Genomic DNA, 14,877 nt, shown 5'->3' with positions numbered 1-14,877 from the left:
TACGGGAGGCTATGTCATCTATTTTACTCTCCAATACCTCACATTTGTCATGTATACCCTTCTGATTGGCCTCAGAGATCTCAAACTTTGAAAACAAATCCCCCCTCAAACTTATCAAAATAGACTCCAAGTCCGGCTTCCCACCAACTGCTCGCAAGGTTACATGAATGCTCTTGCGCTATACAAGAGCATTCATGTAACGCACCGCAGGAAAGTAACTGCAGTGTGACAGATCTCTTCAGTTACTCCATGCCTGTTTGTTTAGCGATGGCTGGTTTATTGGCTGCACAGTACTGGTGATGGACAACCCTCATAGCAGATATGCCTTAATTGAATGTAAGAGGTGTAAGTTACAGTTACCTTCTGACTGCTGAGTGTTATGGTGTTAGTATTGGTGTGGGCCAGGAATGTTATGTTTAAGGACAGAGTAATTAGGGGAAAAACCTCCACATTGCAAAAAAGAGTCCTCAGTGTTAGGCTGGTTGGACCTAAGGAACTTGCACATCATCCAAGGTCAAAATCGTGAAGCAAAAGTGTTAGTGGTGGACAATGGGGTTACCATAGGTGCAACTGTACTACAGCATTTTCTGGGGGTGTTCAGTAAAACCTTAGGGAACTTACAAGGTTTTGAGCATAACAAACAAGTACATGCATCAAGGTTAGAATTTTCCGAGTCCTTAATTGCGATTATTAAGTAATCGCAATTAAGGACTCGCAAAAGCCTATGTATGTAGGAATCGCTATAAAAATAGCGATTCCTAATCATTCCTTAATTGTGATTCGCAAAGGGCTCCCTCTTCATTCCTATGGGCCTGCAGGCCCATAGGAATAAATGGGAAATTGTGCGTGCAATTTCATTGGTGCAAGGGTGTCAAAAGGAAACCCTGTTGCACCCCTGAAATTGTGATGTGCACCCATGTTACTCAAACACATGCCCCAAGGGAATATGTGTGTGTGTGCAACATGAAACTTTGAAAAATGCACTTCAGTGCATTTTTCAAAGTTTTTCCAAATTACCGACCAGTTTAATTGCTCGGTAATTTTCAGCCCCAAATAGCGAAATCACTATTTAAAAGTGGTTCTTGCAATGCATTTAAGGAATCGCAAATTGTGATTCCTTAAATTCAATCTCAATTTAGGAAATTGCAAAAAATTGCGAATACCTAAATTGTGCGTCTCCAACACTTTGATGCATGGCAAAAGGCCATTTCTTCGATCGCAAACGGGCGATTGTTGTGAATCACACAGTTTGCGCTCGCAAAAACCTTTGAGGCATGTGCCCCATAGTCCTTAAAGACAACACTCTACCTAAGGTTCACAAGGTGAGGAACATTCCTATATTGGTTAGGGAGGAGGTATCTAATGAACTTGACATGTCAGTAAAAACTAATGTAATCAAACCTATAGAATACTCAGAATGGATTCCTCTACTGGTGGTGGCACAACACAGCCATGAAAAAATCAGGTTGTGTGTGGACCTCCATAATTTTAAAGATAATATTGTAGTGTATCGCTTTCTCTTGTCTAAGATCAATGAGATGGTAAGTCTCACGGGCGTTAAGTGGTTCTTAACCATTGACATATCACCAGATCTCATTGGCACAGATATCCGAGAAATTAATGGCATTTATCTCACCATTTGGTTATTTCCAGTTTAATAGAATACCGTTCAGATTAGCATGCGATGGGGCAATTTTTTAAAGGTTCATGTAAAATATTTCGGTAAAGAACAGGGTGTGGTGTTCCTCCCGGATGATATCCTTGTTTCTGGGTGAAAACAGGAAGATTCATGGTGACAAGTTAAAGATAATTTTAGGAATTCTTGTAAACAACACTTTAGCTGTAGGGTTTTAAAAATGCAAATTTGCTGAACATACAGTAACTTGCCTGGGTCATATAATTGGTGAAGAGGGTATTAAACCTAAACCATCTGTGAACAGTGTGATTGAGAAGTCTCCTGTACCTAAAAATAAAGAGGAAATTGGGTCATTTTTGGGATGGTAGAGGACTGTGCTAAATTTATTCCAAAATTTGATTTGCAGTGAGTACCTACAACATCAGGCAGGTACTAAAAAGCAAAACGAAATTTGATTGGTACCCGGAGAGTAATGTGGACTTTCGCAAAATCAAGTCTAGTATCAATACTGTGGCAACTTTAAGCAGTTTTGACCCAGAGCTGGCCAGTGTTAGTACAACTGATGCAAGCAGCAGGGTTGTGGGAGCAGGTATGACATTTCCTTTGCTTCCAGGTCAAGCTTTGGCATGGGCCGTGGACCATTTCAGAGTTTTTATTTGGGGAAAACCATTGATAATTCAATGTGACCATAAGCCTGTCATCAGACTTTTGACAACTGAATGAACTGTCAATGCTTCAGCCAGAATGGCGAGACTTTCTATGCAAATGCAGGATTATATTTAAAAAATGGTAACAGGGAACCAGGGAAACAGACTGTGGTAGCCAACTGTCTTTCTAGCATCCATGCTCCATTAGAGGAATGTCTGGATGATACATGGAATAATTTAAGGTAGCATTGGTTCATGGATTGTGGAGTATAAGAAAGATAGGGTGTGTCAGTAAGTGTATCCTTTTATCTACAACGGTTGGCCGAGGAAGGAACACCTTAACCCGGATGTAAGACCTTTCTGGGAAATTAGATCAGAACCTTCTTTCGACAATGAGCTGATTTTTAGAGGGGACAGAATTGTTCCCCCTTTAGTGGTGCATGGAACAATTATGAATTTGTGTCTTGAATGTCATTTTGGAGTGGTTTGAACCAAATCTGCTGTGAAGAAACTTTTATGGTGGCAAGGTGTGGAAAGTGGAAAGATTAATCAGGGAATTCCCAAGGTGCACCTTTCCAGGCAAATCGTTACATACATTAAGGCTTCCCATGAGTGATTGTTGCATTCGCACACAACGTGGGAATCTGTAGCAATTGTGGAACAGTTGGGAAGTCATAAAAATTCATTGTGGTACTTTTTACAAGATGGCCTGTTGTAGATTTAAATGAAAAAAGCTGACACTGAAACAGTTATCAAGTTTTTGGATGTAGTTTTTATTTTAGAAAGAATTCCTTCTACCATTCTTAGTGACAATGGCAATTTTATCTAAGATGTCCAAGGAATACTTTTGAGAGTTAGTGTTATCCATAAAACTACATTACTGTACAATCCCAGTGGAAACGGAATGGTTGAGAGCTTTAACAGAGTTATCAAAGGAGTAATTCAATCAGCCATTTTGTGCAAGTGATGAAAGCTGTGTGGTCTTATAGATTAACAACTAATAATGTCACTGGGTTGTCACCTTTTGTAATTATGAGGGGAAGGAACCCTAGCACAAAAGCTAACCCGGGTTACTTGGGATATGTGAGTGTAGAGAATTGGGTCACCGGAGCTGGTTCAAGAAAGGTCAGTAGAAATGCATAAAAAGCAAACAGTATTACAATTACAAACATGGTGTGGAACCTATTAATGTTGAAGTTAGGGTTCAGATCAAGAATCTGTGTAAAGTTCCCAAAGAAGCAAGAAATTATTTTGATCCTGAGATGGTTGTTGAAGTGTTGTAGAAAGCAGTCAGAATACAGTGTGCTAAGGTGTGGAATCTAAAGGGTGGTTTTCGGTTCACAGGATTTGTGGAAGGACTTTGAAGTTATTCTGGAAAAGGACTTCAATTGACTAGAGGTCTCAGCTCCAACGATTAGTAATCTTCACCAGGTGACTGCTCGTAACAGATTTTAGAGGATGGTGGTGTAGCCGAAGAGCCTGATTCCAGTGTAGATGTAGGGACTAATGATATGGTGGAGGATAATTCTAGTGTGGTGGACAAAGAAAGCCTCCTGGTTAGTTGAAGCATTATATTGTGGAGACAATGGAGTGATGGTTTGAGTAGGATTCATTTTTTTATGATTTTAAGTGAAGAAGTTACTGGTTCTGGGTTAAGTGAAGGAGTGATGACAGTGTTTAGTTTTTGGGTAGTGATGAAAGTATTTTGTTTGTTTTTTTCGATTTTTTTTGTTTAGTTTTTTTTTTTCCTGAAAAAACAATTAGGTTATATTGTTATGCTAATCAATTGTATATAAGTAAGGGAGGATGTGTTGTAGGCATAAGCGTTACTGCGAGCAGGGACCATTTTTGACCTATTCGGTGGCCATTGTAAAAATAATCTAGTATGCACCTGTTAGCGGAAAATCCATTGTGATCGGCTGAAAGCTTCGGTGGTTAACTTGGAATACTGGCATATTTACCTGCAGCTGGTACCTTCAAGGTGATTTGCACACCAATTTGTTAACAATGTCAGTTGATGTAACGGATTCTAGTATAGAATGCAGCCTCTTGTGATGCGTGGAGTGTTCTGTGGTAGCACAGAAGACTACAGAGAACACTGCAGACTAAATGGACTTTCATTGCTCCCCTACAAAACTTAAATAATTACTCTTAAAAAGTATTCAAAGCAGAGTGTTTATCCCACTACAGAAACCTTTCCTGCGCTATCCTTCCAGCCATAGGACCTCCAGGTCAGGATGCTCTATTGATGTCAGATAGTCTCTTCCTGTTATATAAGTGTTACATGTGCTAAGTCTTTTCCTTCTCTCTTCTGCAGAATCCAGGCTTAGCTGCAGAATCAGCATACATGGTGAGTACATAACAGAGTACAAGGATCAGACCTTGTGAGATCCCACGACGTAAGCCTTCGAGTCATTATTGTATTTCACCTTAGAGACAGGAAGCAGATCCATGACACAGGAAGTGGAGACACACTTCCTGTGAGGAGAAGATTTGTCTGCCTGAGGGACAAAGAAACAGGCAACAGAGGCAGGGCAGATGTTCTTGGTCCTCAACATTGAAGGTTACTGAGGGAGATGAGGAGTCTCAGGCAAGAGAACATCAGCAGAGCGTACATCAAGAACTGTTGCAAACTAACTAACAGGAGCCACAGAGAACGTATTTGTAGTAATAATAATAATATGAATCATATTATTAATAACAATAATAATAGTTAGCATTATTATTATTAATGTTAATAGAATTCTTCAGAGTGCACTTCTTTATGTCATATTAATTGTCAGTATAAGTATTTGCTCTTAATTAAGGGTGTGGGACGGATAATTTGAAGACTTTGAAGAATTCAAATTCTTGATCAGCAGATGTCAGCCGAAGAAAATGGTAAACCCTAAGTCCTCAGATTTACTGAATGCTGATAGAGTATTTGTCCACCTGACGGATGGCTAGTGAGCACCATAGTCGCTTCTCAATGCGGACTTGTCTGTTGTGACATTGTGTCAGGTATTTCTCTTTAAATTTTGTAAAACAAAAGCTTGAATGTTCCTGACACACTGGGGGTTTCTCACAAATGCATAGGGAAGGGGGGGGGGGGTGGCTACCACTGATGCATCAAGTGCAGTGGCACCAAGACTCAGAGCCCCCAAGAGGTTTATTGATCCCTGACAATGCTGTATTTTAATACCCTAACAGCAGCCCAAGGGGGCATTTTCCATGCTTGCGCCAGGGCCCCTGGTATTCCTTGATATGCTCCATGGCGTAGGGAATATTGTTTGCCCCAAATCCATGGAGTCGGTGGCTCTCTGGGTTATGACAGCTGAGCTGATACATGTTTTTGCGTTCATGCCTCTACGTGAGACAGGGAAACACGAAGAAGGTGAGTGAGCTATTCACCAATTTCTGGTGGATACAGCCCTTCCAAGCTGTGCCAAACTAAAGCCAGACTGTACCCTCTTCTATAAATGAAACCTATACACACATTGATGCTGTCCTCGAACAAAAAGAACCTACTAAAGTCTTTTTATTTCTAATGCTTGATATTTTTGTTTCCAGGAACTGGAACATGGAGACCGAGCAACTTACGACCAGCTAAAAAGGTAAAAAGATTATGCATTCCATTAAAATTTATTATTGTTTCTTTATCTTAAGCGAAGTCTGGTTAATATATTGAAGGAGGTCTCTGGTGGTCAATTCGACTCTTTGACCGGGCAAGGTGGCCGCCATCCTGTCAGGAGATCAATGCGGCCTTAAATGCATTCGTTGGTGACGTGGTTGTAGTGAAGCTTTGTCAAAGAAGAGACAATGTTGTTTTTGTATAACTTGGCAATTTGTTTTTGTTTATTTATAATCAACTTTTGGTTTTGATTTTGAAAAAAAGGTGCAGAGTCCATTCACTCTGCATATTGGTAATTGATTTACAGCTCTGCCTGGTACAGCCACGCCTCTGAATGAGGTCTGTGACAGAGAAGACTTGAGGCATTCATTAACACCTAGTGAGGGTCTGACTAAGGGTCTCATCATGAGGGCTATACACATATATATATGTTAGAATATTGTGTGCTAAAATATCGTCTATCAGAATAATCATTATAACATGATAATTTGTCAGAACAACATTGTGACACACAATCTTGCGCATATAACCCACAGGATGTGTGCCACATTCTGAGCCTCTCTTCACACTCTAGCTGCTGTTGTATCAGTGAGTAAAGTGTAGAAGGTTTTTATGTCATGATGGGGTTTGGACAGTTGTTGAGGGGTATTTATAATGTGTAGGAGAATGTTGGTGACAGAAGGAACATTGTTCAAGAGGAATAACCTCTACTGCTTGATGCGTTCCTCTTGTGGGCTTTATAGTAATTGTGTGATATAAATAAATTAATAATATTTAAATATCCAACGGAGTTCCAGTATATTTTAAACACTACAATTTGGCAACGATCTTTGCACGGACCTAAAAGAAGGATACCAAGATCCATTAAAAAAATCTGCTTTCAGGAAAGCGAGTATTTTCAAGCATTCTAACTATGTCAGCTTTGCCGTTCAGAAAGTCCCTGAATTATGAAAAGTATGTACTTTTCTCTATTTGCACAGAAGCGCAGGGATTGGAGCATTTTACTGTTTCAGGCTTGTCATTGAGACCGGCATTTTATGTGTGGCAGTTGGCATGTTTGGCTTGTGTCAGGCATTTTCAGAAACTGTCACACGCTTTTGAAAACGCGAGCACAGCGCATGAGACATTGTCGTCAAACAATGGAGCATACACGTCATCACGAGCCCTTTGTTGTCTAGTGCGTAAGCTCCACCGTGAGCAGGGACCGTGTTTGCTGTATTCGGCGGCCATTGTAATCTAGTATGCACCTGTTTGCACAAAATCCACTGTGTATGGCTGAGAGCAATGGTGGACAACTTGGAGTACCGTCATATTTACAGTGCAACTTGTACCTTCACAGCGATTCACACATCAATTTGCGAACACTGTCAGTAACCTTTACGTGTTTACAGCGGTGATCAGCACACCTAATGTGAACAGCTCACATTAGTTTATACTTATGCATTTACTAATGTTTCAATCATAACAGCGATTGGCGTGCTTTTATTTAAAGACAGTGTCACAAAGATTTAACTACATTGCATGATTTATATTGCCAATTAAAATCGTGATTGGCACACTTTAATTCAGTGCAGTCTACAACATCAATCTGCAAACTAGTCTTACAATGTATTTTGCTGAAATTTATAGTGTAGAGTGTGTTCTATTATTATTGTTTTTATAGCACTCCTCTGCAAGTTATTGGTGAGCAAGGCAAATTCCGTATTTTCAATCAACCGCTGCTATTTTTTCAGTCACCAGCGAAACCAGTAATGAGATGGAAAATGGGCACAAGTCATTTGAAAATTACTGAATTGATATTGATGGCAAAAAGTTTGATCCTGAACATAAAAAAGCTTGCATGTTGTAGGACAAGTTGGGTATGACAGGTCAAGACATTTTTGATAACCTTCCAGAGATTGAAGCAGCTCCAGGTCAATTTGCACCTTTAAATGAATATGACGAGGCAGTAAAAAGGATGTAATAACTGTTTATTGAAACACCAAATGTTATAGTGGAAGGAATGATTTTAATATGAGAAAACAACAGGACAAGAAATTATTGAAGAGTCCATTTGGAGACATGATGGATATATATTTGAGAGATCAGTTTGTATTTCAATACTATTCTATAAAATACAAGTAAAACTTTTGGTCTGTGTTGTCCATGAAAAGAAAACAGTCTAAAACATGGAAGACCTTCTATGACTGTACAGAAGAAAGAAAAGTCAAAGACAATCTTTGTAAAAAACCTATTTTAAGTGCTATAGATGTGGCTCAAACAATCACTTAGGAAATCATTCAGGGTGTCCAGCAATTGTTAAAATATGTATGAAGTGACAAAAAAGTGGGGCCTTCCGGTGCTCTTTCAATAAATACCTGGCCAGTTGGCAAAAGAGAATTCAGTAGATGATTTTGATGAGGAAATATGTTCAAACATTCTACTTACTGTTGACTCAAAACAAGGTCCATTATAAATAGCACACATGGGTAAAGTAGAATTATCCATAGTGGCTCATTCAGGTTCTCCAATTTCAATTTAGGCTGATCATATATTTTATAGATTGTAGAAGAATGTGAAATTGATGGAGTCAGATGTCAATCCAAAAGCATTTGTAGAATTTGACTTTGAAATGCTAGGATACTTTAATGACATTTTGGAACTCAAAGGACGCTCTATAAAAACAAAAATGTATGTGGCAGTAAGGGGAAGAGACACAGTAGGATGGCAAGATCTTGATAAACTTGTATTTTGCTTAAAACTGGCTTGAAGGAACCCATACTGTTAGGAGATATGCTTATTCTCAATGTAGAGGGGAAATATCAGGATTTGCAACTTGAAGAGGTTTTGGAAAGACATATTAAGGTCTTGCCCATACAGGTTGGGTGCTTAAAAGGATTTGAGCATCATATCAGTTAAAAGAAAATGCAATACCAGTGACTTATAAAGTACTACGTTCAGTCGGAAAAGAACTTAAAGAAATATTATGTACACAGTGTAAAGATGGTATATTAGAATCTAATGACTCATCAGAATGGGTTTCTGCAATAGTGATTACTAAGAAGAAAAATGGTTTACTTAGACTTTGTGCAGATTTAAGATCATTAAATAAAAACATCATTGTGGATTGTAATCCACTTCTGAAAATACAAGAGATGCTTAACTCAGTCAGTGGTTCAAAATACTTTTAAATTATTGATTTAAAATCTGCATATCATCAAGTGAAGTTGTCTGAAAGTTCAAAAGATGTAACCACTTTTATTACACCTTTTGGAGCCTATCGCCATGTCCATTTACCTTTTGGTCTGGCATCAGCTGCCAGTGTATTCCAAAGATAATGTACCATCTTTTTGAGGACATGAAAGGTGTTCAAACCTTTCAAGGTGACATTATGATTCATGCTAAGACTGCAGGAGAACATAAAGATATTTTGAACAAGGTATTGGAGAGACTCGTACATAGAGTTATGACTGTTACTAAATCTAATAGTAAATGTTGAAAACAATTGTGGAGTATTTGGGAGCTACAGTATTTTCTGTAGGCATTACACCAAACGTTGATTAAGTAAAAGCTATAAGGGAGGTACCTATACCCACAAACAAAGATTCTTTGAAGAATGAGTGAATATTATGCACATTTTATTCCAGGTTATGCAATTTAGTTGAAACATTAAGGAGATTATACTGAAAAAAAAGGTTACATTTGAATTGGGTACAGAGTAAAAGATAGCTTTCCAGGACATCAAACAGTCCATTTTAATAGCACCTGCACTCACTTTAATCATGTGATACAAATGGAAGGAATATTATCACAGTAGATGCCAGTGACATTGGCTCAGGAGCACTTTTTAGTCAGGTAGTGGATGCCAAAGAAAACACTATCAGCTAGATTCATCAAAGGCCCGTTTTGCGAGTCAGTAATAGCGATTATTAAGGAATCGCTATTACAGACTTGCAAAACGGGATTCATGTCCAAATCTCAATCTATTTAGCGATTCCTACAGCTTCCTTTTTTTGCGATTAGCTAATTGATAATCGCAAATAAGGAATAACTCCCCATTCATTCCTATGGGCCTAAAGGCCCATAGGAATGAATGGGAAGACACATCAATGTGCGAATCGCTATTAGCGATTCGCATTTTGAAATTGCGATTTCAAGGGTGAAGGGGTGTCCAAAGGACACCCTGTAGCACCCCTGAAATGTAATCTACATTGGTGTTGTGCACACACATGTCCAAAGGACATGTGTGCGTGTAACATGCAACTTAGAAAAATGCATTTAAATGCATTTTTCTAAGTTTTCGCTATTTACCACGAGGTTTGACCTCACGGTAAATAGCGGCCCAAAATTGCGATTTCGCAATTTTAAAATGGTTCATGAATTGCATTTAAGGAATCTCAAATAGAGATACCTTAAATGCAATTCCTCGCAAATGTGCGAATTCTTTAATAGCGATTTTTGCATTTGGAATGATGAATCCCAAATGCAAAAATTGCGCTCGCAAAGGGTAAGATTCTCAGAATCTGGCCCTTTGCGAGACGACTTTCGTTTCATGAATCTGGCTGTATAGCCTTTTTTTTGAGGGGCTAAACGATGCAGAAAAAAGTATAGTTCAATTGAGAGAGAAGTCTTGGCAAGTGTGTTGGCTGTAGAAAAATTTAAAAGCTATTTATGGGGGAAATGTTTTAAAATAGTAACGAATCATAAAACACTTTTATTTAAATTTGACGGTTCTGGTAGAGGAATGACAACTGTTCCTTCAAGGTTGATCAGGTTAATGTCTAGATTACAAGAATATAATTTTGTAGCTAGACATATACTTGTAGAATAGAACAAAATGGCTGATTGGTTGTTTAGATTACCAATTGGAAATGTGGATGAACATATTAATATTTCAGATCAGGAGTGTGTTGTGTCTGCGGTCCATGCCATTGATGGTTGTGAAGGGTCTTGCTCTAAAAGTGAATGAATTGAAGCTATTCAAAACTATATTGTTTTCAATTAGATTAAGGGGTATGTGGTGAATGGTTGTCCACCAATTAGTAATGTGAGCAATAAAATGTTATAAACGAATTGCTGATGAATTGACCATTGAAGGAGAATAGTGATTCTCCTAATTACCATGCCACAAAAATCTGAATTTTATTAAAGACATGGAGGCTAACATTATGCATTAATCTTTTAATGCCAATTTCCACACAGCCATTTTGAAGTATTACATCACAATATAGATTGTTCTAGAACATAATACAGTCAGGCTATAATAGTCATACACTCAGTACAATCTGCCTCTTTTTAATTGCAGATAAACATTTTGTCACTTATTAGGAAAGTTTTGCAAATTACATGGTAAAATAGAAGATCCTTGGTGAAGAAACGTCAAAAACAGGAAATCAGAACAAAGAGTAAACTAGGATCCAGAAATCCCAATAAACTACGGGTACTTATTGCTTGATGTCTTCGAAAAGATTGTTTGAGAGACTTCTGGATTATTGAGAATTGTCTGAAATGAAAGATAGATATTAGATCGTACTTTTTAGGTGAAGCATTCAAAACCTCTTGTATACGCTTTAGTAGATACTTTAGTATATACATTAGTATATACTTATATGTGTATGTACCTTGTGGGTTCTGGAGATCAGACCTAGGACTTATCTGCTGGCACTTTGGGACTTTTTTTTTCTACTCAACTGCCCCTGTTTAACTGTCTTGATAGAAAATGACCAGCAGAGGTCGGTAATATACCAGAATTGCTTTCTGCTGAGGGACTTTCTTTTAAAAAAAATTCTGGCAACTGCCTCTATTTAACTTTCTTGATAAAAAACGACCAGTCGAGGTTAGTAAAATACCAGAATCACTTTAGCATTCTCTAAATTCCATTCCATTGAAATTCTCTCCCACAAGCACCTGTAGACAATACTATTTTTTTCAAATCTTTGTTTTTTCAGTCATATGACCACTGAAGTCCCTGCTTTTATATTAAAAACAGAGCTTTGGACTATACCATTTCCCACTGAAAGGCACTGTTTCTCTCCATGTGTTCCCCTACCTGGTGTGTCACGCAATTTGGTGCTTACTTTCCCTCCATGTTAAAGAACAGTAGATGTTTCAGCGCCCAAACTAATAAGCTGCATAGCTAAATACATATAAGGTCCCAAAGGCGAGACCGAATGCATTGCAAATGCTTGTTGAAGAAAGGTTTTCATATTGAGGAATGCAAGTCACAAGGCTTGAAATTTTATAAAAGAAATACGTAATATACTGTAAAACAAGTTTAATTAGGTAATACATATTACATTATCTTCATTCTCGTTGTACATATTCTCTACGTATATTTTATATTAAAAAGTTTTTGCAGGATTGGGAGGGTGGGATAATGTTACCCTCTGTGTCTTTGATGAAATTCAGATTCCTGTGGCATGGTATTTAGGAGAATCGCTATTTCATTACAAGATCAGAGGCTACCATTATGCATGTTGTTAGCTCTGCAGAACTAAATTTGACATGTGTCCGACTGGCTTACAATAATGCTTCACAAATGTAGAGGAGTTTGACCAATCAGCAGCTCCGAGGATGTCTTCTAGTTTTTCGCCTTTCCAAAGGGTTTGGCTAGCAATAGTGCCCCCCATAGAATGTGCTTGGATTCTCTTGAGGTCGACACCTGATAAGTGCATAGTTCCCTTTACCCAGTGAGCTATCGTAGCGCAAGTCATTGCTTTGAAAGGTTTAGCAAATAGAATTAGAAGTTTATTAATGCTGTCTGAGCGGTGTTCATTTATTCTATAATCCTATTCTTTCATACAGTCTACCACACACAATTTCTTGCATAGATCTAACTTAGGGTAGAAGAAGGAGTCAGACATAGTTTTAGTTCTTCAAACAATTTCAAACTTCTCTCCAAAGGCATCGTAAAATCTGTTGCTTACTTCTAAAGCTCTTCCGACACGTGTCAGCAGGAAATAAGGCATAGTAATGAGTATAGCTTCATACAAAGCACCTTTTTGCACATTTCTAGTTGGATGAATTGTTTTATTAGATCCCCATTTAAACTTTGGGGGTGTTCAAAGGATTGGCTATCCTGATCTGACTATCTGACCACTTGTGCCTTCTAATGTACTTTACTATATATATTCCATTTGAAAAATAAGAAGTTTTTTTTTGTTGAGTGAACTTCTTGTTGGTATAAGATAATGCCGCTATCGCCTTGCCTTAAAGGAATTTGGTAATAGTGATATTACTTATTGAATTAATGAACAGTTAAACTGAATACCCACGGAGTGCTGGAAAGACGCTCAGCTGTTTGCCTGATGTAGCAACCGACACAGTTGCTCGAGCAAAACGCTGCAACTATGATGGCCAGAAGCAGCTGTGCCGACTTCTTTCTGCAAATCTGCAAGTTCTTCCGATGCGCTCCTATGACGTTACACATGAGGAGAAGCAGCGGCGGACGGAGCTCTTGATGCCCCAAAGTATGTGGCTGAGCCCAGTTAGGGGCACTGAGACGTGTGGCACCTCTCACAGTGCATGTTGCTTGTCGCGTAGTGCGCCAATGGGACAAGTGGAATAAGGGTGGACGACTGACCCGCACGATGCAGTGATAAATTGAAAGGGAGTGGCCAGCTGTCATCATTGGAGTTAAGAAGGGGTGGGGGGCGACCATAAATTGGAAGCATTGCTTCTTTACCCACCATGAAACCTTAAATGATAATAGTAAAATAAGTCCATACATAATTATTTAACAGGATTAAAATCAGTTATAGTAAACACAATAATCTGAGATAGAGAATAGATAGATAAAAGTTAAGGATAGGAAAGGTAATAGTATGGTTACTTATCTGTGTGGAGCCGCATTTAAAAGAGGCGGATTGTACTGAGTGCATGCCAATTATAGCCTGACTGTATTATGTTCTAGAACATTTTAACTTGTGATGTAATACTTCAAAATGGCTGTGTGAAAGTTAGCATTACAAGATTAATGCATAATGGTAGCCTCCAGTCTTGTGATGAAATCGCTCATGAGACATGACGTACTTGCACCAGCTTGTATGCTAATAGTTTACTAAGGCGGCATCAATAGTTTACACATGAGGCATCAATGATTTACAAAGGAAGCATCAATGATTTACAAAGGAAGCATCAATGGTTTACAAAGGAGGAATTAATGGTTTACAAAGGAGGAATCAATGGGTTACAAAGGAAGGAGGTATCAGTGGGTTGCCAAGGAGACACAAATGGTTTATAAAGGATGCTAATTACAAGCAAATTCAGATTGTGAATGGCACTTCAGGCACCAACCCTTTCTAGGTATTGTTATTTTTTTTTCCGCATTTGAATCTAAAAGCTCCATTCGCTCCTGTGAATAGAGTATCATGCCCTTTTGTAATGGAAGCAGGGAGACAGAGATAAGAAAGGGAGACACTGGCATTAACCTTTTCTGCCCTCGTTTATTTGAAGCATTGTCTTCCATCCTATGTTCCCTTGTTATCACTCCCATGCTATCCCCCATGAGCCGAAGTGCAGAATGGGAGGCAAGGGGGACCAGAAAGCCAGACGAGGCAGAGAAGGCATATTCATCTGACTTTGTTGTTCATTTATTGCTCACACCACTCTTTTAAGGAAGACCAAAAATCATGCTTTTTAAAGGCCTTCATATCCAAGCTAACAACATATTTAATAGAGATTAGCCAGTCAATGAACCTTGGAGGGGATACAGCTATCCACTGTTTACAAATTTTCTGCGTGCCAACAGAATAGAATAAAAAAGGAGCCTTTCTTTGTTATCCGTTATTCTTACGGGGGAATCTGCACATCCGAAAATAACCAACAAGACGCTTACCTTAATGTCCATATCCAGCACAGTAGACAGAATCCTACTCACATCATTCCAGAAAGGCTGAATCTCAGGACATTCCACAAACATATGTACGTCATCCTCTCTTGGACTTTCGCACCTAGGACAAACCACGTCTCCTCTGCTCCCGAACTTCGACAACCTCTGAGGCGTC

General features: G+C 38.7%; 2 protein-coding genes across 7 annotated transcripts in view; one reads left to right on the top strand and one right to left on the bottom strand.

The window, feature by feature from the left end:
• LOC147706586 (uncharacterized) overlaps positions 1–14,877 on the bottom strand; it is a 487,499-nt gene that overhangs the window by 259,979 nt on the left and 212,643 nt on the right. The window lies entirely within an intron of this gene.
• LOC147706587 (cell adhesion molecule CEACAM6-like) overlaps positions 1–14,877 on the top strand; it is a 139,158-nt gene that overhangs the window by 121,652 nt on the left and 2,629 nt on the right. For all 6 annotated transcript variants that reach the window (XM_086933077.1, XM_086933078.1, XM_086933075.1 and 3 more), the window contains 2 exons: positions 4,601–4,633; positions 5,833–5,876. In XM_086933077.1, coding sequence (XP_086789203.1) covers positions 4,601–4,633; positions 5,833–5,876 — 77 coding nt within the window. The remainder of the gene's footprint in view (positions 1–4,600; positions 4,634–5,832; positions 5,877–14,877) is intronic.

The sequence above is a fragment of the Lissotriton vulgaris genome, chromosome 7, assembly GCF_964263255.1.
Source record: "Lissotriton vulgaris chromosome 7, aLisVul1.2, whole genome shotgun sequence".
Classification (NCBI taxonomy): Eukaryota; Metazoa; Chordata; class Amphibia; order Caudata; family Salamandridae; genus Lissotriton; species Lissotriton vulgaris.
Note: the sequence above shows the minus strand (reverse complement) of the source record. Positions and strands in the feature narration are given on the sequence as shown.